Source organism: Dermacentor albipictus, chromosome 1 (assembly GCF_038994185.2).
Source record: "Dermacentor albipictus isolate Rhodes 1998 colony chromosome 1, USDA_Dalb.pri_finalv2, whole genome shotgun sequence".
In the NCBI taxonomy this organism is placed as follows: domain Eukaryota; kingdom Metazoa; phylum Arthropoda; class Arachnida; order Ixodida; family Ixodidae; genus Dermacentor; species Dermacentor albipictus.
Window position 1 is genome coordinate 407,244,589 of NC_091821.1, and position 24,075 is coordinate 407,268,663.

Genomic DNA, 24,075 nt, shown 5'->3' on the forward strand with positions numbered 1-24,075 from the left:
TGGAGCGAGAGACGTTTCAGCTTACAAGTCCTGAAGCCAGTCGTCCATTTCCGACGCAGGACGGTAGTGAACAGTCTCGAGAGGTCGCATCTGCAGATCCATGTTTCCGCGCCGCAGCATGCTGTAACGCAATTTCTTCGACGCCGTCACCGCCGAGAATGACGGGAGAATCGCGCTATGCACTAAAATCCGGCGGCCGGTAACGAGCTGCTATATCCTTGCCCGATTTCGGGGACTGCGCGCCCACTTCCCCGTTCGCGACACGGCGCAACGGCGCAATCGCGATCACTGTGCCACACAAATGCAAGCGGCGGCATTGAGAAAAAAAAAAAAGTGACGCGCGCGGAATTTGGAGAACGCAGCGTCACGCGGACGGCTCGCCGCGAGTCGTATTTCACTCGCGCGCAAAACACACGCGACGGCCACCGCCCGCTGCTTGACGAGTCCGCTGCCTGCGACCTCGCCTGTTGCTCGGCCCGAAGCGCGATATTGGCATTGTTGCCACTCTCCACACACGTATCCACACCTTCTCTCTCTTCCCCTTCTCCCTTCCCCCAGCGTAGGGTAGCCAACCAGACTTGACTGGTTAACATCCCTGCCTTCCTATATCCCCCCCCTCTCTCTCTCTCTCTTCTTGCCACTCTTAAACGGTGGAACGGGCGTGAACTGAGAGTTGCGCGTCGAGCATGAAGTCGTACGGGCTGCCGTGTTAGCCCTGTAATGCCAAACACAGTTTCTCATCAAGAAAACGTTGGAAAGACACGTTCACCTTTGTTTATGACCACGAAGATTACGCTTGTAGAAAAAGAAAATGAGGAAGAAAATACGACGCAGCAGACGACTGCGGTTTGATTTTGACCATAGAGTTTCATAGAAAAATTACCTGAAGGAACTCTGGCGCTAGTGTCTACGGGAGCCGCAGTGGGAGCGGTTCAGCCAGCATGAGAATTATGGGAAGTAGACATGAATTTGCCTAAACTTTGTCCTTCTGGCTTCAAGCGGCTTCGTGACTTTGTAAGCTCGTCATATTCAACAAAGTGATGTGTAATAACTAATTAAATCAACGTTATTAAAATAGTCCGACGGCAGGATTCAAACACAGCACCTGTGACACAGAAGCCCGATATTGAGACCATTTCGCACGAATACAGTGACAAGCGATATAAAATGCCCTTATGAATTTATCGCGGGCAAGCCAGTGCCTTGAGACGCTTGGCGCGTTTCTATTTGGACACCTGGACCATATGAACCGTTGCAATTAGTAGATACTGTGCGTGTTCGCATCGTCTTCTGCACTTCGGGAAGTGCAGATTGCTCTGAAATTTACGACAGTATATAAAGCGTAATGAACAAAGCCACAAGAACGTTTGAATCCACAAGCACGAAGATAAGACAAATCCATGCGCTCCCCATCATTCCCGTGGTGGCTGAACGGTTTCAGCGCCAGGGTTCCCTTTAGTAATTATTGTAGGAAACTGACTTTGACCACCACATGTGCCGACGCTGGACATCGAAGCCGTGGACTTGCGCAAAACGTAGAAATACTATATCTGTTAAGCCATCTCGGAGAGTAAAGTATACGTACTGGATAGACTCGATACGTATATAGCTTGAGACTTAATGCGAACCCCGCGACAACTCCGTATTTTTTTGTTTTGAGCTCTTCTTTCCAACTTTGCCCAGTGTTGGTTATTGAATACAGAGACAGACCACGGCGCCAATGGTCATCAGCGTGACGTCAGAAACCTAGCGGTAACCTTCGCAAATTGTAGTCGTTCTCGAGCAAGAAAGTTAATTTTCATGCTGCGTTTACGCACGCCTTCGAGGTAATGCAGTATGTTTTACAATGATAAACCATTAATTGTGAACTGTTGCCCGCCTAATTTGATAAGCAATGTATGAGCTATGAGGTTGCGGTAAGTTATTCCATTTCTTTAATGAAATGCACACTTCTATTGGCTTTCCTGCAAGAATGAAGACACGGATGCTGGATAAGTTGAGGTGTAATGACATACGTTTGCTGCTTTTTTTTTCGTAGGTGCATTGTGTAACTCTGAAATGTATGCCATTTTTGCTGTATAGCATCTAGGGGCCACAGAACTTAATTTTTGCTGTTTTTTGCTTGTAGTCTGCTCGGTAACCTCTCAATATACGTAAGAAACTTAAAACCACGTTTTAACTAGCTACGTTCGAGCAAGCTTTTAAGATGGCGATAGTGAGCTTTAGAAATAGAGTACCCTAACGTCTTTGTGTAACTAAAGCCAATAAACTACCGACCTATTTATGACTAATTCCTTTGGAACACTAATGCACCCCGATGACTCTGAGGCTATATATAGGGCTATCTGCCGTTCGATGCAGTGAGAGAGCCTATCGAAACTGTGACGAAACAAGATCCCGAGGAAAAATTTGGTAGGGTGTAGTTAGTGAACAGTACAGCCTGAGGACAATGCCATAGTGGTATAAAAAGCGTTCCTTAAGTAAAGGGTACATTATTTTCTTATTTTTGTAACGCTATCTTTCTTAAAAAGCGTCTTGAAATGGACGTGGATTAATGTTGGCATATGCAGTTTTGTACCATATCTGAGTGCAGTTTGGTCGACTTTGACAAGCACCGATCAGAAAAAGGCGTCTTCACTCTTCGCTTAATCGCCAGTCTTCACGGGTATTCGGTCATCACAAACAACAATGGGAAGTTTCTATTCAGCAGCCACGGATATAGACGGTAAATTACACTCCTGCCGCCAGCCTAATGACTGTTCACACACGTATACAGTTCGCTGCTCTCGTCACACACGAAATTAAAGAAAGAAAGAAAGAAAGAAAGAAAGAAAGAAAGAAAGAAAGAAAGAAAGAAAGAAAGAAAGAAAGAAAGAAAGAAAGAAAGAAAGAAAGAAAGAAAGAAAGAAAGAAAGAAAGAAAGAAGTGGTCCGGGATATACCGAACAGAAACGACAATCGGCGATGCGAGACGGATTGTACATTACGGAACAAACACACAGATTTCTCCCACCAGGAAATGGCTTCGAAAGGAAAACATCGCGCGTCCAAACGGTGCAGAGATGACGCTCACCCACAGTCCGCACGGCAGCAGTGTATTTTACGACGTGCTGCGGAAAGCCTGCCGGGGAGATCTCTATGTTGGTCCTTCCGGATCCGCCGGCTTGCGTGCCCTCTCTAGTGATGCGCAGGCTACTCCAACGGGTGAAAACGTCCAGAGGTGTCCGGCAGGCGCCCAAGAAACAGAGGAGCATGAATGACGGCACGGGAAGAACGCGCAGCGCGGGCCAGAATGAAGTAAGTATACGGCCGCCTAACCGGCTGTCTCGCGTAGAGTTGGCCGCTTGAAAGGGGCGCGGGCGCGCGTTGGCCCGAGCCAGAAGTTGCGGCGCTGAGCGAACGAGACGGTGACGCTGCAAGCCGGCGCGGCCGCCGAGGGCGAGAAGCAGCGACGCGCAAGAGAGAAGGCGGCGCTGGACGGTCGCCAGACGCAAGAGGAGGCCCGCCCGACTATGTCCGGACACTCTCCTTTCTGGCGCTGGCGACGGGGCCCCTTCTTCGCGCCCTTGACACCACCGCGCTCCCAACTTTTTGGTTGCGGACGGGCCCAAGCATGGCTGCATGCTCGTTCGGTCTCTTGTTCTTCGAAACGGCGCAACGCGTCCGGCGTTGCTTTTGGCTTGCGCGCGTTCGCGTACGCTCGAGTTGCGCAAGCACGAGAGATGGCTTGTTCTGCAGAAAAGACAGCTTTCGCGCAGTTGCTCTTCGCGGCACACGCGCGACACGTGCGGTGTCGGTGGAAAACTGATATTGTGAGAGATATTGCGGGGTTCTTCAACGTGCACCCGATGCACGGTATATACGCAAGCGTTCTTTGCATTCCGCGTGCCGATCAGAATGGGGCTGCCGCGGCCAGGATCGAACCCGTGATCAGCTGGCGGATGCCATACCACGGCAGGTTATGAGAGAAAGGAGAAGATACGCTCGTGGGGATGAGGCAGAGGACGATGTACGTACGTATACGTATTGATTGAACGAGATGAGTAGCGAAAGCACTGAACCAAGTGAATGCGAACGAAAGTCGCCGAGGCCTGTTGATGGCTTCGCCGCGAAGGTTTACTATCCTCACATCCCACACTCGCGCACTCCTTCTAGCTTATTAACTGCCACAAAACAGGAAGTTTCTCTAAGCACACTCCCTGGACGCGGTGAGAGAGCCCTTCGAAACTGTGACGAAACAACATTCCGCTGAACAAATTACACGCAAGAAAAAGTGAAGCCGGACTCCATTTTTGAAAAAAAAAAAGAAAGGCGCATATGGCTACATCATGTATTGAGGAACAATCGTAAATCACGAAGAAATAACGGGTTCCACTGCCCCAGCATTCCTAGCTCGTTGTGCGGAGTGCCCCGTTTTCGAAGCAACAATGTGCCCCATCCTATGAAGGGGTTCCATCGCGACCACCACCGCACCTGAAGTAATAATTGGATTATAAAACCTATCAATGCAGACTCACCAGAGCACAACACGTCGTCAAGGAACGTATACGCCGAGTTTCTGGAAGATGCGTATCTGAAGTGCAGCGGGCGAATATACCGCAGAAAGAAAAACAACGTGGCGCATGGAAATAACAAATGTTGCGATTGTTCGCAATTTTCCGAGTCATCACGCTGCGCGCGCCCGGAATACAAATAAGGCGGAGGAAAATGGCGTGTGCACACAAAGACCCGTCAACGCAAAAACTCGCGCAAAACGAGACGGTCACGAATGCCAGCTCGCACGCTCGCAGCAGCGCGGTCCTCGCAATTATACTCCCTCGCAACGTGACGGAGAGGCGCCTGTAGCTCGCACGCTGCAGACACACAGAAAACCCAGGGCGAGGCCATGGGCCGCTCCTCATGTTGCGGTCGGCCTTGCCACTCGTGTCGTGTGCGTACGTGTGCGCGTGCCAGGGAGTCATGCAGACTTTTGCGATGCTCGCAGCAGGAGACTTGTGGCCGCGCGAGTGGCCGCTCGAGGCACTTATGCGTGTATGCGCGAGCTTCTTTCGCGTCCGGAAAAACACTATGTAGCACGTATTGAGCAACAGAAAAGCTGCATCGTGAGTTTTCTTCGTGATGCTCCACAATTTTCTCGTTGACACATTTACTAATTATAATAATTGAGAAGTTGCTTAATTATGCTATTTATATAGTTAGGCGGAACGCAAGAAATAATCCGAGTATCTCCAAGCGACGGCAAACAAAATTACCTTGGTTCCGTCCAGCCACGTAGCATTTGCATATTTATAAAGTTTGGTTCGAGTTAAGTGAAACACCATGTAGAGAGGCTGACAGCGCCTCTCTACAAAATGTCGGCTCAGAAATCGCCGTGATTAAGCTTGCAGCATGCAACGCTGCGTCATGCGCGTATTATGACAGTCGATTAAGCATTCATCTCACGGTCGACCTATTGTCAGCAGCTTACGGACGGGTTAAAAACAGGCAAAGTTGGTCTAATCGCACATTCAAATCAACAGCGCGTAACAACGAAGCACACAGGGAAGAAAGAAATCAGAACAGACACCGAATCTTTAGTCTCTATAGCTACAGAAGGATTGCCAAAATTCGCACTTAACTGAATACAAAAGGTAAAATATTTGTGTTTGCTAAAATTATTGTAGTTCAGTGGAATTTATTGCGTTGACTATACCTGGGGTTCATCGTGAAAAAGACAAATAACTGCCGCTAAGACCCTTTTAAACAAATATTAGCACTACAAAGCCACGATGAGTATATACGAGCATTCGATAGCGTTCCTTCTATGCAATTTTCGTTCCTCCATTTTTTTTTTTATGCCTCTTTGAGGTGGTGATACGTGTTTCACAGCGAACTGAATAACAGCGGTATTGTATAAGGCTGTGCGAATTTAGGACTGCTATTCCGAACTGCTCGAAAACACACAAGAAAAGATAACACACGTGCCGATCGATTGAGAAAAAAGAACGTGCAGTCAACCGTACCTATTCGCCCGTATAGAGGGAGCTATATTTAGTTTAGGACTATTGGCCTTGCGCGGATGAAAAAGGCGTGACACTGCGCGTTCCCAGTACGGTGCGGAGTCGCACGCAATTAGCAGGACACAGCGCACGCACGCATCTGTGCATCTCGCTGTACGAGACAGCCGCAAGCGCGCGGAGGCTGCAGGCAGATAGAGGGCGGAGCGGTCGGCTCGCCATTGCTTTACAATGGCAGCTTGGGTGCATTATGCACGCGCGTCGGCCGCGTGCTGCAACACGCTCGAAGAACGATGCTTCGCGCTCCTTTTCAACGTACGCCGCGTTCATTAGCAAAGGCTTCCCGCCCGGCCGCGCGGACAGTTATTGTGCAGGGCCCATGAAGATGTCCCGCTCATGAATTGGTAACCCCTTTTTTGCAGAAGTCGCGGCGGCCGTAATAGAGCCACTTTCTCGATGGCAAAGCGTCCCGGATAGCATCGCAACAAAATGGCCTGCGAGTACTTCCTAATGTTGCCACGATCCGGGCGTGGCTTGAGGTATGCCTGGTAATTTCCGAAGGCCGAATTCACAGTGTCTGCCCACCCATGCATGTCGGCCACTCGCAATGCACCGATGAAGGCGGCGCTCACAGACGGACGTAAAAAAAAAAAAAAATGAATTCCTTTTAATGAAGAGAACTTGCTGACGCAAGGCATATCACCGCATTCTTGTATAAGATTCGTAATTGATCTGCGCCTTTACGTATGGCCGCAGAAGGGTGAACGACACGCAACATGCATAAATTCGAAGCCAAACCACGAGGCCAGGTTCGGATTTATTTATTTATTTAGAAGCGAGCAGGATTATGTCTGCAACCACTTCCAAAGGTATACGAACGTTGCAACCCGAACAAAGATGGCGGAAATGGTGAACCTAGAACACTTTGGGCGGTTGGCGGCGGCGGTTGAGATGAAAGCAACTCGGCGGACACGGAGCACAGCCACCCAGGGAGATGTCTTACGGAAACGGAGAATAAAAGTGAATAACCCTGTCGCGTGTGTGTGTGTGTATATATATATATATATATATATATATATATATATATATATATATATATATATATATATATATATATATATATATATATATATATATATATATATATATATATATATATATATATATATATATATATATATATATATATATATATATATATATATATATATATATATATATATATATATATATATATATATATATATATATATATATATGTCCAAGATAGGGCTTCAGAAGGGGCACTCACGACAGCGATCCCACGCTGCGTGCACTGAACGCACCACGTTCCGTAGACGTATACTACGGTATATACTACACAGCATACAGGAGCAGAGCGAATGTGCTTTACTGCCAGCAGTAAACGATGCGTTACGCGTGACCGCGTATACGGACGACGCAGACATGGCACGCGGTGCTGTGTGTACCTGCACACACGAGACGAGAGCGCAGTGTGTACATACGCCCATACAGCGCGATCGAGCTCGCTGTGTGCACCTCCACAGACGTCTGGGCGAGGGAAAGCTCGAATGACTCCGTTTATATTTTTCCGTCCCAAGTTCAAGCTCGCGGCAGCGAGAGAGGGGCAGGGCGGCCTTGGCTGCTTCCGCATTCAAGTCCAATGCCAAATGCACGCGCTGGTCGGGTTTTCTAAGCGCGGGGGTACTACTCTTCGGCGGTCCATGCGCTTGCGTGTGGTTGCGAGGAGGATGAATAAAAAGCGTTTACGCGAAGAGCAAGCGAGCGCGGGTGCGATCCTGGCCGAGTCGGAGCCGCACGCGAGGCGCCAAGAGCGCGCGTGGCGCACCGTGCGAGACAACACTTTGCGTTGTCGAAAGGGCGCAATTATATGCGAAAGTCAAGGACACGCCATTTATTTTTCTCGCATTTGCAGGGCGTCTCCAAACATCCACACACACACAAAAAAAAAAAAAAACGAGAGGCGCTTTAACGAAGGAACAACGTTTGTTTCGGCGCGGTGGCATTGGACACACCTACACTTGCTGCACGCATCAAGGTGAACCTAAATTGACGTATTTCACGGCATTTTATCTGCATGAAAAGATCCAGTTACGCATTCAGGAAACTAGAAAGAATGGAAAGTGAAAGTATTCGCTTCGGTTATTCGGGATATTTGGCAGGCCCATGCTGTATGGTATAGGGTAGCTAGCTCTGTACAGAAAAGACAAAGGGGTTGACAAAGGGTAGGGCACATATAGTCGGATACAACTTTAGAAAAAAGGGGGCGTTTACTCTTCCGAGGCGGATGCACACGAGCATCCACCAATGGGCGCGCACTCTAAACCGACGTCATGCGCCGGACGGCCGGTGACTTCGCCGCTTCGGTCATCTGGGCGGGGCCTCCCCTTTTTTCTAAAGTTGTATCCGACTATAGTGTGGAGGAGCGTGAGGTGAGGATAGGCGTTGGTCTGGAGTTGCCTCCAGGCCGTGGCTTCAGCTCTGGTGAGAGATGGGTGTGGTGGCGGCATCGTTCTTCTCCAAAGCCGGCAGTGTTGAAGTATTTCACAGGAGGTGTGTAGTGCGCATGGAATGGGGTCCTCTGCAGTCTCTTACAGTGCCCCGGCTGCAGTGACCTCGGGCTATCGTGTGTGCACTATGATATCCGCTGACGGCTTCGTGTCCCGGTGTCGATTATCGTGGTGCGGGGTATTCCGTTGAGTCGGTTGAGGATGTCGCATGCTGCTTTATGCACATGGGCTGTTCACGTATAGGCTCTATACAAGCTGACTGACAATCTGTAAGAATATATATTTGCTCATCCTATCTCGATGCCGAGGACAATGGCGATATCTCTTCTGCTGCGACGAAGTTGTGTGTATACGAACGGAGGCGGATGCCAGTTCCTCTGGTCTGTATTGCCACGCCGATTACCATGCCCTATAGTGGCTAGCAGAATCTTTCCCCGTCTTGCCATAATCAAGCAATAGCGTCACGTGCGCGATAAGCCAGCGCGACCAGAAATCATATGCTTTCAGCATTTGCAGTTCCACAGCATTCTGACGGGTACGAGTTCAGCTCCACCTCCATTCATTCATCACAATACAAATATGCTTTGGTTTGCTTGTCTGCGTACTGCATTCATTTGTGCTCGCACTACATTATCACCCAAAGCACTTCATGCGAGCATTCTTGCATTCCACTCTAGAATATATTTAGGAACGTGGTGAGGTGCATATATAAGCGACAAATGAGGAAACACGATCACAGCCGGGGTAACGCACGACGGCTCCCTGTACCGCACACGCCCACACGGGTAATGGAGGAAACAATGGGAGATATCGTAATTCGTGGCGACCATTGTGACGTCGCTTTCCATCATGCGACCATCCATGCATCCGTATGTACCGAAAGCGACGTGGGAACACTCTCGCGTCGGCACCGGAAGGGCCCTACGCAATTGTCTTCCGCTCCGCAAGTATTTATCGCATACGTAAGCCGATCTCTCACCCCACCTGTTTACTGCGCCCCGCTTTCGATAAGTTTCGACGCTTGCAGAAAGGCGGAAGGCTAGAGCTCGCCGAGAATTACGTAACCTTTTGATCTCACATAGCACGTGTTCAGAAAAAGGATCGGTTTGATTTGAAACATATAATGCTCTCGGGTCTACACTCGCAGTTCTATAACGAAATGGAGTCGCGTGGTTTATTCGTGGCGCGACACGCGCGTCGACCCCACAACTCGACAGCGATCACTCGACAGCTAAGCCCGTCCAATACATTTGACTCACGAGGCGGTGCAAGTTTAAGAAATATCTATCGCACACATGCATACGCATACGTTCATCAGAACATACTGGGCTAGCATATGCCACCGCGCTGCAGCGTTGGCCATAACAGCGAGCGCTTTGTATTACAGAAGGAGCCGCAGTCGTCACCCTTTATTCGCACGCCAACGAAAATTCCGAGGAGACTTTCGGCGTGGGGGGGGGGGGGGGGGGTGCGGTACAGGAGTGCCTACATAACGTCGTTACTACGAGACGCTTCCTGTCTGCATAGCATTCCGCGAGCGGCGGCTTGAGAGCGGCAGGGCGAGTGGAATAGAACGCTGGCACATCAACGGGTCAGAGAGAAGTATAGGCTGTGGGAGGGGCACACTGAGAGAGCGCGCACTGTAGTGGCGACCTCTCGCTCTCCGTGCCACGAATGCCAAGAGGACGAAGGTCAGGACGCGGGCGTGTACACAATGCTAATTCACCGTCCAACGCCGCGCGCTCCCGCGGATTCAGACGAGCGCGTCGTCGGGTTCGTCCCGCGCGCACTACGCAACTCAGCCGCGCGGCGAGTGAGGTGTGGGAAAGGGAAAGAGGTACCGCGCATCTCCAACGGCGCGGTGTGGTGTGATGGTTGGTGTTCGCATGCGGGTGGGTATGCGGGCCACACACGTGACCACAGCGCATCGAGATGAGTCTCTTCGCTTGCGCACCGCTACGCCGGTCGTGGGAGCGGGCAGGGCGCGAAAGTCAGCCTCGGATGCAGAGGCTTCGTAACGTTATAGTATACGGGTACGGCACGCATTCTTTTTTTTTTTTTTAGCAGCACGGTGGCTGGACAGTGCTTCTTAAGGTCAAGGGGGGGGGGGGGGGGGCTTGGTCTCCCCTACATGTTTTTAAAGAACTGCTCACCCGCCCCCCTCCCCCCTCCTCCGCGGTACACTGTAGCACTGCGGCACCCACTTGACAGGCGCTGGAGGTGATTTTATTACTAGCTTTGTGCGGGTCAGTTCTAACTCTCCAATGTTTTGATTAATGATTCAATCGCGATTAACCGGTCGATGTAGCATGAGCAAATACAGGAAAGCAGGTATTGTCGCACTGCTGAAGGTTCACCGTGGTTTCTCTAGGTTTCCAGTTAATTCTCATTAATTTAGTTGTGCATTATGAGTGCTGTATTATACCAAAGACGCATGAATTTTGTACACTTTTGTAGACAAGAAGGTGTGAAACCATAAAATATGTTGTTGTAGTGCCTGAGGTTGTCAATGAAGCAAGGCAACTAATGCTCTGCGTTGCAGCTAGACTTACTCGCTTTGAGCTCACGTATCTTGAAGCCCTTACGTCCCGAGTTATTCTTGAAAAAAAAAAGAACGTTTTCAAAATGCCAATTTTTCCTAAATGATTGAATCGGCACATGAAATAAATGGTCGAAATACACTCAACATAATATATTTGCAGAACACCCATAATAATGTCTAATTATAGAGAAAGTTGGCTTCACTACACTGCTTGAAATACGCTTTTACTCGTTGCTTTTATATATATAGTGCGTGTGTGGTGCGCGCGTGCGTGCGTGTGCGCGCGCTTTACTGGTCGCCGCCCTATGAGAGCCCCCCCTCCCCTCCCCCCTTTACTGAAGGGAGACTAAGCACTGGGGCTGAATAAAACTTCAGAACCCTTTCACTGTAGTTTTCTCCGCATTATTTGCTTGAAACATTTTTTGAACACGATGAAATATGAAATAAAAGACGAATAGCCAGCGTTGTCTAACATGCATCAAGCAGCTCCTTGAATGCAGTTAATAATTATAATTAAAAAACTGCATTCGTTGTCATTTGACTCTTCGTGCATGCGCGGACAGATTCTTTTGCTATCTTCTCTTCTTTTCTCCTCACCCGTTTCTCTTTCTTCCAGTGCACAGTAAACCTGGTAAAGCTCTTTGCCTTTCATCTCTTATTTCTTCTGCCTTGCAGTGAGGTTGCGGGCAGAGTAAAATTTGACGCCGCGTAACTCAGCATCCCTTTGTTTGATATGTGTGTCAGGTATACACGACCTAGTAAGAGGCTCCGTGTTTTCATTTAGAGGAGGGAAAGTCCCCTAACGGAACATCTTCCTGCCCATGTTCGAAGAAAATTCGCTACGGTTAGTAGTTAGCAGTGACGGTGTGCAAGGCGATGCAAGGTCGTGCTGGTGGCGGTGCGGATTTTTTTTTTCAGCGCCAGTGTTTTTAAACATTTCCAACTAAAACCTTTCCTATGCTGCTCCATCCACTGAATGTGTAGCGTGACGTTAATGTCAGCCTCATGGCTGTCATTAAGTCAGCTTGCGACTGTCCGAGATCGCTACGGGCAGGCACGTAAATGCATCGAAGTGAAACTTTGCAGGAACCGATAAGCGCGTGAATATATACTGGTGAGATACGCGATACGTGCTCGGTAAAATCTTAAAGCCCATAATTATTTATCAAAGTGTCAATGAACCCTTACCAAGCCGGCGGGCTTCACGGCTCCGGAGCCCTCTTGTTTCTTATATATGGTCTTCATGCGAACTTCTGCACTCTTGAGAGATCCCTGCGGAGGCTGCTGCAGTACCGGCTAAAGATCGCTTTAAGGAATGCATGTTGTCCTCCAGTCTATTCTAGAAAGACTGAAAGTTGAACAAGTTCGTAAGGTTAAACTGGTAACGGGAACCGAAGTTAGAGTGATATAAACCTCGTTTCAGCTGACGTTCGCACAACATTTTTTGTAGGTTAGGCGGCAAAACAGACTCAGAAAGCGAGGTTTCTTGCACAGTATCGCCGGCACAACTAAAGCGGCCCAAACCCGAGGTTCCGTCCAATCACTTCGCGCGCCGCATAACGGGCGTCATTGAAATAAACGCCTTTGACGGCGGCAGCGCGTGCTGCAAGGTTTCTCACCTATAAGCTCGCGTTCACACCTGCGGTTTTCTCAACGCGCTCGCACTGAGTAGAGCTCGATCGCAAGCTGCTAGCGCTCGACATTGCGCACGGGGGGTGACACACGCGAGGCGCCTGCAGGTGGCGCGCACGCGAGGAGCTTTATCGGTTCAATTAAGCCAGCGTCCGCGCGCTTACGCGCACGCTGTTGCCTTATCGACCGCGGAACCGGCGGGCACACGAAAACGGCCAGCGCCTCGCCAGCTTGCGGGTGGTGAGAGGGGGGGGGGGATGAATTCTATGGGGAGCGCTGAAACGGACGTGCAAGGAAGAGCGAAAATTTACGAGCGCTAAATGCCAGCCTCATTATGCCGGGGGCCTCATTAAGCGCACGTCAGAGCAGCAGGATCTCAGCGGGAATATATAACGGAAAAAAAGTTGAAGAAAACGCGGAGAAAGACGCCGAAAGAAAAAAGGTGGGAGGCGAGAGGACCCACATCTGAATGCAGGGGCGCCGCGACGGAAGGCGAAATGAGGAACGACGCGACGGAGAGGAGCGGAGGCGGGACCCACGGATGTGCTTTGCGCCTGGATTGATGAAGCATTTAGACCCAAGCACGGCGACCGGCTCCGTATATACACGGGTTGATTGCTAGTCTCGTGACTGAAACAACGGAGACTAATCGCGAGCACTTGCATCGCGCTCTTCTTAATTGTTCCCGTCTGTAGAGGGCACTAAGTTCCGATAATGAGTCCGTATATGTCGACTAGCCCTTGCAGCTTGCTCTCACTTCTGACTGCGCGCGTGCGCGAGCGCTCTGCTTTGTGTCAGCGTGCAGTCTCTTGAGATAGATAGATAGAGATAGATAGATAGATAGATAGAGATAGATAGATAGATAGAGATAGATAGATAGAGATAGATAGATAGATAGAGATAGATAGATAGAGATAGATAGATAGATAGATAGATAGATAGATAGAGATAGATAGATATAGATAGATAGAGATAGATAGATAGAGATAGATAGATAGAGATAGATAGATAGAGATAGATAGATAGATAGATAGATAGATAGATAGATAGATAGATAGATAGATAGATAGATAGATAGATAGATAGATAGATAGATAGATAGATAGATAGATAGATAGATAGATAGATAGATAGATAGATAGATAGATAGATAGATAGATAGATAGATAGATAGATAGATAGATAGATAGATAGATAGATAGATAGATAGATAGATAGATAGATAGATAGATAGATAGATAGATAGATAGATAGATAGATAGATAGATAGATAGATAGATAGATAGATAGATAGATAGATAGATAGATAGATAGATAGATAGATAGATAGATAGATAGATAGATAGATAGATAGATAGATAGATAGATAGATAGATAGATAGATAGATAGATAGATAGATAGATAGATAGATAGATAGATAGATAGATAGATAGATAGATAGATAGATAGATAGATAGATAGATAGATAGATAGATAGATAGATAGATAGATAGATAGATAGATAGATAGATAGATAGATAGATAGATAGATAGATAGATAGATAGATAGATAGATAGATAGATAGATAGATAGATAGATAGATAGATAGATAGATAGATAGATAGATAGATAGATAGATAGATAGATAGATAGATAGATAGATAGATAGATAGATAGATAGATAGATAGATAGATAGATAGATAGATAGATAGATAGATAGATAGATAGATAGATAGATAGATAGATAGATAGATAGATAGATAGATAGATAGATAGATAGATAGATAGATAGATAGATAGATAGATAGATAGATAGATAGATAGATAGATAGATAGATAGATAGATAGATAGATAGATAGATAGATAGATAGATAGATAGATAGATAGATAGATAGATAGATAGATAGATAGATAGATAGATAGATAGATAGATAGATAGATAGATAGATAGATAGATAGATAGATAGATAGATAGATAGATAGATAGATAGATAGATAGATAGATAGATAGATAGATAGATAGATAGCCTAATGGTCTCCCAGCCAGGTCACGTGTCCGCGCGAAAAATCTGCATACCACCTTGTCGACATCGTGCGCAAGCGCTTCGACCACTGTGTTGCGCGATAATGCTGTCGGGAAACTACTACTGCGCGTGTACGCTTACATACGTACCCACGAAGGTGGGCGAGTTATGTAGTACGTCTTACGTGACAGCAACAGTTGAACAGAGAAAGGGCGTGCAAACGCGCAGGCGGCACAGACGGTGAATAAGGAGTTCATTCGGGCGAATGGAAACCTTGTACTCAATACAGAACTAAGAAAATAATCATTTAACACGGTTTATCGAATAAAGGGGGTGTTTATAGTCAGCTTTTATGGTCAATTTCCGGCACGCGTTGCCTCTCGCCGCACCAAACTGCTGCCCTCGGTAGAAGCCGTCGCCTATATACGTGCTCGTTTAAAGCCGCAATCTATATTTTATACTGGCTTAACGGTTTCCCACATGAAGTGTTTCGTCACAACCAATTAAAAGGCCGTGTCCTATAACGTGATCGAAAGACGACGAGCTGAGCTCCACAAGGCACGCGTATGAGCAAACAGCAGCGCAACAAGCGTCCATAATATAGCAATAGCAAAATCCCTCTTCTCCGCCAGAAAAACGAGCAGGACGAGTCTCGCGAGGAGAAGACGTCTTCCGGGGAAAAAAAAAAAAGACCAACGTCCCCTAATCACCCACCTTCGTCGCGGAAAGCAAGCAAGCAAGAGGCAGCAGGTCACGAACTGTAGCGTGGCGGTTCGGTGTGCACTTGTATACGGGAGAAGTGTACAACGGGCGTGCGGAGAAGCCCCCGTCGCGGGAACCACGAATGGCGATGCGTGCGAGCTCCGTGACCTTACGGCGTAAAACAGCGCGGCCAGAGGTCCACGCGACCTGACACAGGAAAAGGCCAGAGAAAAGGCCGCGGGGCCAAGGTTGGCAACGGCAAACAGCTTGCCGCCGCCGCGCACACCAGCTCAGAAGCTCGCTTGCAAACGAATCGCTCGACGCAACGCCGTCCCTTGCGAGCAACAAAACGTCGCCCGAGCCGCCGCGCGTGCCCGCACGACAATGCCGGAGTCGGTACCGCACAGAGGACGTGCGAAAACGGGCCGACGCCCCGTGGGCCCTTTGTCTGCGCCGTGCTACACCTTTGAAATGAAAATGAGACAAAGCGATCGCCGATAGCGACGCAGTCGCCGTACGTGTCAAGGACAGTTCGCATGAGCTGGCCGCTGTAAAGCTGCATCTCATGCGCAGGACCTTGCGCGAGCAGTCAAAAAAAAAAAAAAGAAAACGAAAGCTTGCCGCAACAGCGCGGAATGCTTCCTTGTTAAATGTTGGACGTGTTTATATTGCCGGACGTGTTTATATGGCCGCTGTAGTACCGTGTCACGGGCGAGATTGGATGGGCTTTGAGATAAAAGTGGTTGCGCCGTGATTGCATAAGCGGTGTTTGTCTCCCCAGCTTTGCAGCGCAGTCGGCGGTCACGTGTATCCTAACACACCTGCATGAGCAGCTGCTTGGGGCACGGTCTTCGACAAATGAATTTCTCAATAAACTGAAACTATTTCGTTTCAGTTATGCCTATAGCAGAAGCACCTTCGGCAAGAAGGGACCTGGAGCTATACGAAGAGAGAAGATGGAACCTATAGGTCCCATCCAGAAGACCGTCGTAGCAGACTACGACTCTCGGCTTTCGGCGCTACAGTGGTTGCAGATATATCACCCATGGGAGCACGCCCTTTCTTCCACGACGTGAACTTTCGCACGCTACCTTAAATTCTCCGAACCGCAGACAAAGTGCATCTTAAACATATCTGAGGCTCACTGTGTCGCCGGCAAACGAGGGGGTCAGAACCCATACACCGTGAAACATTGCTGGTGCGTCAGTGTTGCCCGAGTTCTACAATATTAGCCTGTGCGAGAATTGGGGTACAACATTTCTTTCGGAATGTTTCTAACGTGCAACTCCGCAATGCGAATGTAACGCTACCGTTCGGTTGTTACCAGCGTTTGTAGCCTCAGCCGCCGGTATTTTTACAACGAAGCTGTACGTGGCTAGGGTTCCATGTATTTTTCGTGTCCGTGCGTCAGCAATAACAATAAAAAAAAGGTGAGCGATATACCGGGCCGATCCGCGGTGGAGGTGAAGCAGACTTCAAGCACTCTACTCCTAATAATAATCATAAATAATAACAAATCAAATAAATCAATCAAGATGAATTGTATCAAGTCGGTGGGTATGCTGGAATCGTTTGTGAACAGCACATGGATTCACGAGCAGGAGGCGTTGCCATATATGCGAGTTTAGGAACGATTCTTGTCCTGACATTTTTGAGGTCCGGAGTACTACGAGTAACTCGAGGGCCTCACTACACGGCGCGAGCTCCGGGTGAACATTTCGAGCCTACTGAACTATACAACTCCGTCAAATTCACTTCTACAACCCGGTTAAAATGCGTTATAGAAGCCGGCACGGAACCAGCCACTACCGGCTCAAAAATGGACTATAATTGGATTCAACCGGTGGCTCGTTCTCACCTCGGGAGTCAACACCGAAACAGAGCACAGTGTGCGTACTTATGACGCGCCGTCTCTCTTGTTCGGCAACGCACTCTGTGTACACAAGCACATTGGGCACGCACACAGACGGATGCGCAGCAGTCGGGCGGAAACGTGGACAGGACCTATAATCTGGCGCCGGGCCGTTCGGCTGACTCACTGCTGTACGCGCGGTCCCAGAGGACCGGAAATGCAATTACTCGGAAAACACTAGCCGACAAGAAAAGCGGCGACGACGACGTGACGTTCACGCTCCGCTGAGTGCGAAGCGATGAAGATGGCGCGGCGGTGATGCCGTGTGCCCGCGTGGAGGAACCTCGTTTTCGGGCGCGCGGCATCGTTTGCTGCAGAGACGCCGCGATGGACCCTGCGGGCAAGGCTGGAGACGGCCGTACGGAACGACGCTTTCCGTTTCGACCGGCAGCATGTTAACTTGCAGGGCTAAATGTACCTCTTGGAAGCCAGTGGAACTAGAAAGCGCTATTATACAGTACGGAAACCTCAGTATTTCTTTGCTTTTACTTTTCTTTAAGAATTTCATTTACGTTTAACGGAACAGATAAAGAGGCGGAATTTCCACATGGATGTCGGCGTGCGCGGCTCAACTGTGGCACTTGAGGAATCACATGGAGTGACGTTGTGGAGATTCTCTCCGCCTTGCGTTCTCTTTTTTTTTTCTTCCAGCGTCCCGCCCCCCGCTTGCATGTCCCCGTCCTTCGCGCTTTTTAGACTTGGATATGTACACCAGCCAGCCCACGTCAACGGCCATGTTATGCGACTGCATGTGAACCTGTATCGTCCCTTTGTGACCCGTGTTGTCCCTTTATTGCACGCTGCATCAAAGTGCGTGCGCGCCTGTGTGTGTACGTATAAGGTAAACGTTACTGTTTAATTCATTGGGTTTAACGTCCTAAAGCAACACTGGGGCTATGATGCGACGACAGAGCGAAAGGCTCCGGGAGTAGTTATGACCGCCTGGAGCTATTTAATGTGCATCCGAATCTTAGTGCATGACGTCCTTTTCATTTCATCTCTGCCGAAATGCGCCGAAATGTGCGGCCGGTAATAGAACACGTGACCTTGTGCTCGGAGGCAGAACGCCATTGCCACTGCGCCATCGCGGCGGGCGTGTGCGTATACGCTGCTGTATTTGCCAATTTAACGGTGTCGCTGAGTTACTATAATATAATGAAAAGTCTGAACTTAGAGATACACGAAACAAAGCATATCTTTAGGTGAACGATCTTCTTATCTGACTTGAAAGAACTATATAATATATATGTATGTACATATAACAAGAATAGTCTTAAAGCAGTGCAAAGAGATTACACCGTCGGCTACCCAGCTGACGCCACAATGGCCGACAGACATGGCTGCAACGTCTGCAGATCCAGTTAAAGACAATCGGACAACCTCAATGCGCAAGTGCGCTCGCTCCAACGAGTACACAATGGCGACCCATTTACGTCGCACGACGGCACGGCACGGCGGATATAGTCTCACAGCATCTGTCGGAAGAGCGCACGGCCGGACTCTCGGATATTGGTCTCAACCGGTCATCAGAGACTGCAGCGGGGGCTCTACTCCTATTTCTCGGCCCTGTGCAATGGCCTGTGACGATGCGACGCACTTTACCTCTCGTGTACACGTGCGCACGCATTAGGCTTTCATTGCTTACTTGCGCTCGCTCGTCTATCCGATTACTTCGAGAGATGGACTCAGTCGTTAGTTGTTCCCGTACCTTTTTCGAGTATTAGTCTGTCTTCACTCGCTTCCTTTTCACCGAACCTCTGCAAGGAGCCAGTATGCACTTCGGTTGTCTAAGCTGCGTGCGCGCCATTAGGATGCAACTTCCTTTGGGACTGTACTGAAGGTACAGGTGCGACGATAGCACGAGTAGTTGGAGAGAAAAGTTACTGGTTTAATGGTTGACATACTGGCTAACTATAGTAGCCAGCGAGTAAAACGACAATGACTTTACTTATTAGTTCGTTCTTTTTAAACAGATTGTAGCAGCTGCAAGTCTAGTGTACGAGCACCATCAGAGTTTGAACGAACATGAACAACAGAGCAGCAGCTTCCAAATCTTTAGCGACACCGTAAACTGCAGACTGCGTAAGTTATTTTCCACGCTCCTTCACGTCAAGTTCTGACTGCTTTCTTTCACTCACTGTCACTGAATCATAGACAACAAGGTCTCAAAGGCAAACGATTCACTGAAAAATGTTACGATTGCAACGCGGAATCGAAGCAGCGTAACTTCCAAGCAAAGGACGAGCGAACGAAAAATAAGATAGAAATCCAGACAGACATCACGCATTCTTTCTGCGTGTCCCTTCCTTCCCATAGAAAGAAAGAAAGAGAAACGTTTGAATCAAAGCCATCTGGCCAATATGTTCGGGCAGTTGTGTACCTTGAGCTAAAACACTATGCACCCATCGAGTTTCGGCCACTTTCTTGCACTGATCTTCCCGTCATATAGTGGCATCATTGAAGATCATGCATTCGTACCCTCCTTTTTTTTGCCTCCACACTCCTGAATACCCTGTTTACTAGACTGTGATGACACACACACACACACACACACACACACACACACACACACACACACACACACACACACACACACACACACACACACACACACACACACACACACACACACACACACACACACACACACACACACACACACACACACACGCTTAATATATTTGCAGAAGAGGTCACAACTGCGAATGTAGCGGCAAAAGATGGAAAAGCGGAGCCAGCGCGTAAGGACAGGATGGCAGAGAGGTAAACGTGTGAAATGACAAAAAATAAATAAAGGCGCACGAAAAAAAACACGCAAATAAAGGCACAGTAATTAAATATACAGCCTCAGTGCCGCGTTCTATGTTTGTGGGCGGAGAAATCAATAGGCGGCATACCGCGCCCTTGGCTACATATTTACGTCTCCCATCGACTTCTCGATCACGCGTGTAGGTCACTATATATAGAGGCCGAAAAACATCTCGACACTCCTTGGGCCACACTCGCAACAGAAAAAAAAAGGTTGCTATGGCAATGCGGAGACTAAACATGCTATACATGCCGTGTGTTTACATACTCTTACTACGAGGTCTCACGAGGTGGTATACACACCGCCCATATGAAAGGGAACGTTCCAGTGCGCATGGCCTACGCCCCGCGTGAGCTGTTTATAGCGCCACCAACAGGTGACTATGTGGAAACGCTCGACAGCCATCAGCAGTCAGAAGAACGACGAACGCCAAGCCACAGCTATACAGTGGAGTGTAAAAGAAACTCAAGGCGGTGGGGGTCATGCACCTGAAGTTGCCACTATAGCATCTGCACAGCTCATTGCAGTCGCCTCGCGTAGGTGCACGATAAGCAGCCGCTGCGAATCGCAGGCTATATAGACGAGATCACGTGACCCCTTTCGTATGGAGGCGTTTGCTTGTGTACACCTAATGAATACTAACCCAATGTATTTAAAATAAATTATGCGGTTCTCGGTGCTAAAACCAAGGTCCGGTTACATATAAGGCACGCCGTAGCGGGGGGTTGCGGATCAATTCAATTTTGACCAGCTTGTGATCATTCAACGTGCACGTAACTCTAAGTACACGAAAGGTTTTCCTATTTTTTTTAGTCTCCTCTCCACAGAAGTGAGACCACCGCTGCCTAGATCGAATCTGCGACCTCGAGCTCAGCAGTGCAACATCATACAGGGTGTCGATCCCAGCTAACTTTAGCCAGAGTTTAAAAATATGCGAATGCCACTTAGCTGGACTAAATCAAGGTAATGTTTGCCGTCGCTTGGAAATACTCAGATTAATTCTTGCATTCCGCGTAATTACATTAGTCTTAATTAATCAACTTCTCAAATATTCTAATTACAAGAAAAGTGTCCGTGCGAAAATTGTAGACCAACGTGAGAAACTCCCGATACACCTTTCTGTTGCTCAATATACGCGCTACGTAAGTTTTTCCGAGCGTAAAAGGAGCCCGCAAATGCACGCAAAATTGCCGCGCCAATAAGCATTTTACTTAACATTTTAATATCTGAAAATTTTCATATAGTTGCGATCTTCGCAAGCATGGCACTCGCAATATATTCGTGGTCAAATGAATTTACGATGCACAAAAAGTAACGACTCGTCCGTGCTGCATTCAGAAAGTGCGAGTGCAATTAAAGCACAAAAACTTGTTTCCACGCTTGAGGTAACATTGAGCCTGCGTATGTAGTCGGGCAAATAATCGTAACTAGTGTGACCCCGTGCGATAAGCTATAGCTTATTGCATTGCGCACATTGGTCACGATTGTTTGCCTATATAGGGCGGAATCGAAAAAAGAAAGAGAGGGTTACGTGCCTATGTAGGCTGTTCGTATTTTTAAGCGCGGAAGATTTCTGTTAGTTCATGGCATATATGCGTGAACTCGATTTCTCCCGTGTTTCGTGTCCCCTTCGCAAGCGAGCATTCAGGTAGCAGTTTGCATTGTGCAAAACGGTCCGAGTGCGCCACAAACTTGATTAAATAACCCGGACGCACACGTGCGATGTCGACTTCGTGGCGTATGCTTAGTATTACGAGACAAGGATGCCCTCAAGGCGTCATGTTAAAAATTCGTCTCATAATACCGATTGTGCCTGATATAACAAACAGAGCTTTCACGCTGCTCATTGACTCTCGAAATCGAATGTTTACGTGTTGCGTATTTAAGCGACGAAAAGGAATAGGGAAAGAAAGAAAGCAATGCAGTTTTCCACGTATACGGCATCGAAGCTTTCTGTAAAGATTTAAGTCTGGAGATGGCTTATGGAGTTAGAAACTTCTAAATTCCAATCGTAAGCTTGTGAATGAAAAATGGCCACAAATTATTTGAAGGCTGCACACTGCCTTAGGCACGTAACATGCCTCATCGGCGACAGGCTTCAAGGATGAGCTATACTGAGGCTGCAACGTGAATATTTGCGAAGCTTTAGGAAGCGCCAATGAAATTGTGGCAAGAGGCGTACAGACGATAGGCCGTCGGAGCTCATGTACTGGACACCAACCTTCGAAATCTCGATATAGTTTTGTCTCGGTCTGCGACAGGCATCACCTGTAAACCGCGATTCCCATCAGGAACCATTGGATTATAAAGATATGCCACTTATCGTGCTAAGAGATCATCGGGCAGGACACGCCGTTGTGCAAACGGCGTTCGGTTCGGCGAAGCGCCGAGTCAAATTAGTGCTTTTGTACCGCGCTCACGTATAAGCAAGCCAACACGTCCATAAAAAAACAGTCTATACCACATAAGCGATCTTGTGGCCGCTGCATGATACCAATGCACGGTGACAGAAAACACCACGCTTACTGCGGAGGACGAGAAACAGCGCCAGCAGTCGAACTGACGGAGAAAAGCACACGCACAAAACATTTAACTGTTCCTTTGCGCCTGTCAGCGATATAAATGCAGCCCATAACGTAGAGCAAAAGCAATTAACTCTTCTCTACAGTCTCATCATCGGACTATGGCTAACAAACTAATAAAACCACCTGTTTAATCCACTTCAAGACGTGATAGCCTACTATATATACTTCGCGTCAATCTTCTATATTCTTCAACGGACCAAATTGTTAATTTAGCTGATTTCGGGCACAAGCTTTGCAGGGGGACCGCACAGCGTGCATGCTCGTGCACGGTATACGCGGCGCGGCTTTATTCTGGCCGCCACGGACGCTATGGAAGTTGGCAAAGCCGCGAGCCTCAAATGACAGCTTGGACATTGTCCGTATAAGCGAAACGGAGCACTGCAGTCCGCGTATACCGCATGCAGTCAGTGCACTGAAAGACAGACCGTGCGCGTGCAATGGCAGAACGCAAGATGGAGACGAAAGAAACAAATAACCACAGGGCTCATGTATACTCACACCTCGGGGAGCGGTCGCACGGGCCTGAATTCCGACAGCCATAACGATTCGGAAGCCATTTCTCCTCAAACACCTCTCTTTCTTTTCTCCCCCAAATATTTTTTGCACGTTTTCCTCGCGGCAAGTGACACTTACACACGTTCTACAGCTGTTGCCTGCAAGGACGGCAGCCTCCGACGAGAGCAGCTGACGAGCAGCATGGGACAGGGGGGCGGGGAAGCCACGGGTGCGAGAGTGCGTGCGTTAAATCACGACAGAACGGTCCCAGAACGCCTTCCCCTCCCTAACAGCGCGAGCGACGCCCATGCGCGATATAGGATTTATCGCCGATAAGACGGCGGCGATGCGCGCATGATTTAGAGTTCGGCCTCCCCCGCTGTGCCAGTGACACCCGGGACAACGCCTTCGAGCACGGCGGTCGCATTCGGCTTGCGGGTCAAAAAGCGCGGGGATCCAGGCACACATCCATTGCTGCAACGGTGAATGTTTCGTGTGGTTTAGGGTATAGTCGTCGTGCCAATATTGGAGGGAACACCTAATCTGTGTTCAAACAACGATTGCCGCAAATGTGCGTCAGAACCTCACTCACATCAATTGCTGTAGAGTTCTCGTGTTAATTGCAGAGTCATAACGGAACTTTATTTCAGTGCTGTCTTTAACAGTTCTCTAATAGACAGATCGCTCGCACGCACGCACGGACACATACAGAGAGAGAGAGAGAGTCTGAGTAAATTGTACTCTACGAGGCTCCTTGTTAGATGAGGCTCCTGCGTAAGATCTGCCGCCATCAACCACGATCAGGGCGACTTTCTGTTGTTGAATTCTTAGTGCTGCAGGAGCCGCCATTGAGTTTAGTTCCGGT

General features: G+C 48.3%; 1 protein-coding gene across 8 annotated transcripts in view; it reads right to left on the bottom strand.

The window, feature by feature from the left end:
• The window catches only part of LOC139054702 (plasma membrane ascorbate-dependent reductase CYBRD1-like), a 183,322-nt gene that overhangs the window by 25,799 nt on the left and 133,448 nt on the right, over window positions 1-24,075 (bottom strand). For 2 of the 8 annotated variants that reach the window (XM_070532165.1, XM_070532163.1), the window contains exon 1: window positions 23,214-23,353. The exons of 2 other annotated variants lie outside the window; for them this stretch is intronic. In XM_070532165.1, the coding sequence (XP_070388266.1) occupies window positions 23,214-23,272 (59 nt within the window). In that variant the 5' untranslated portion in view covers window positions 23,273-23,353. Of the gene's footprint in view, window positions 1-25; window positions 223-23,213; window positions 23,491-24,075 lie in introns of those variants that run through there. 4 more of the 8 variants (XM_070532164.1, XM_070532162.1, XM_070532158.1 and 1 more) reach the window with 4 other exon arrangements.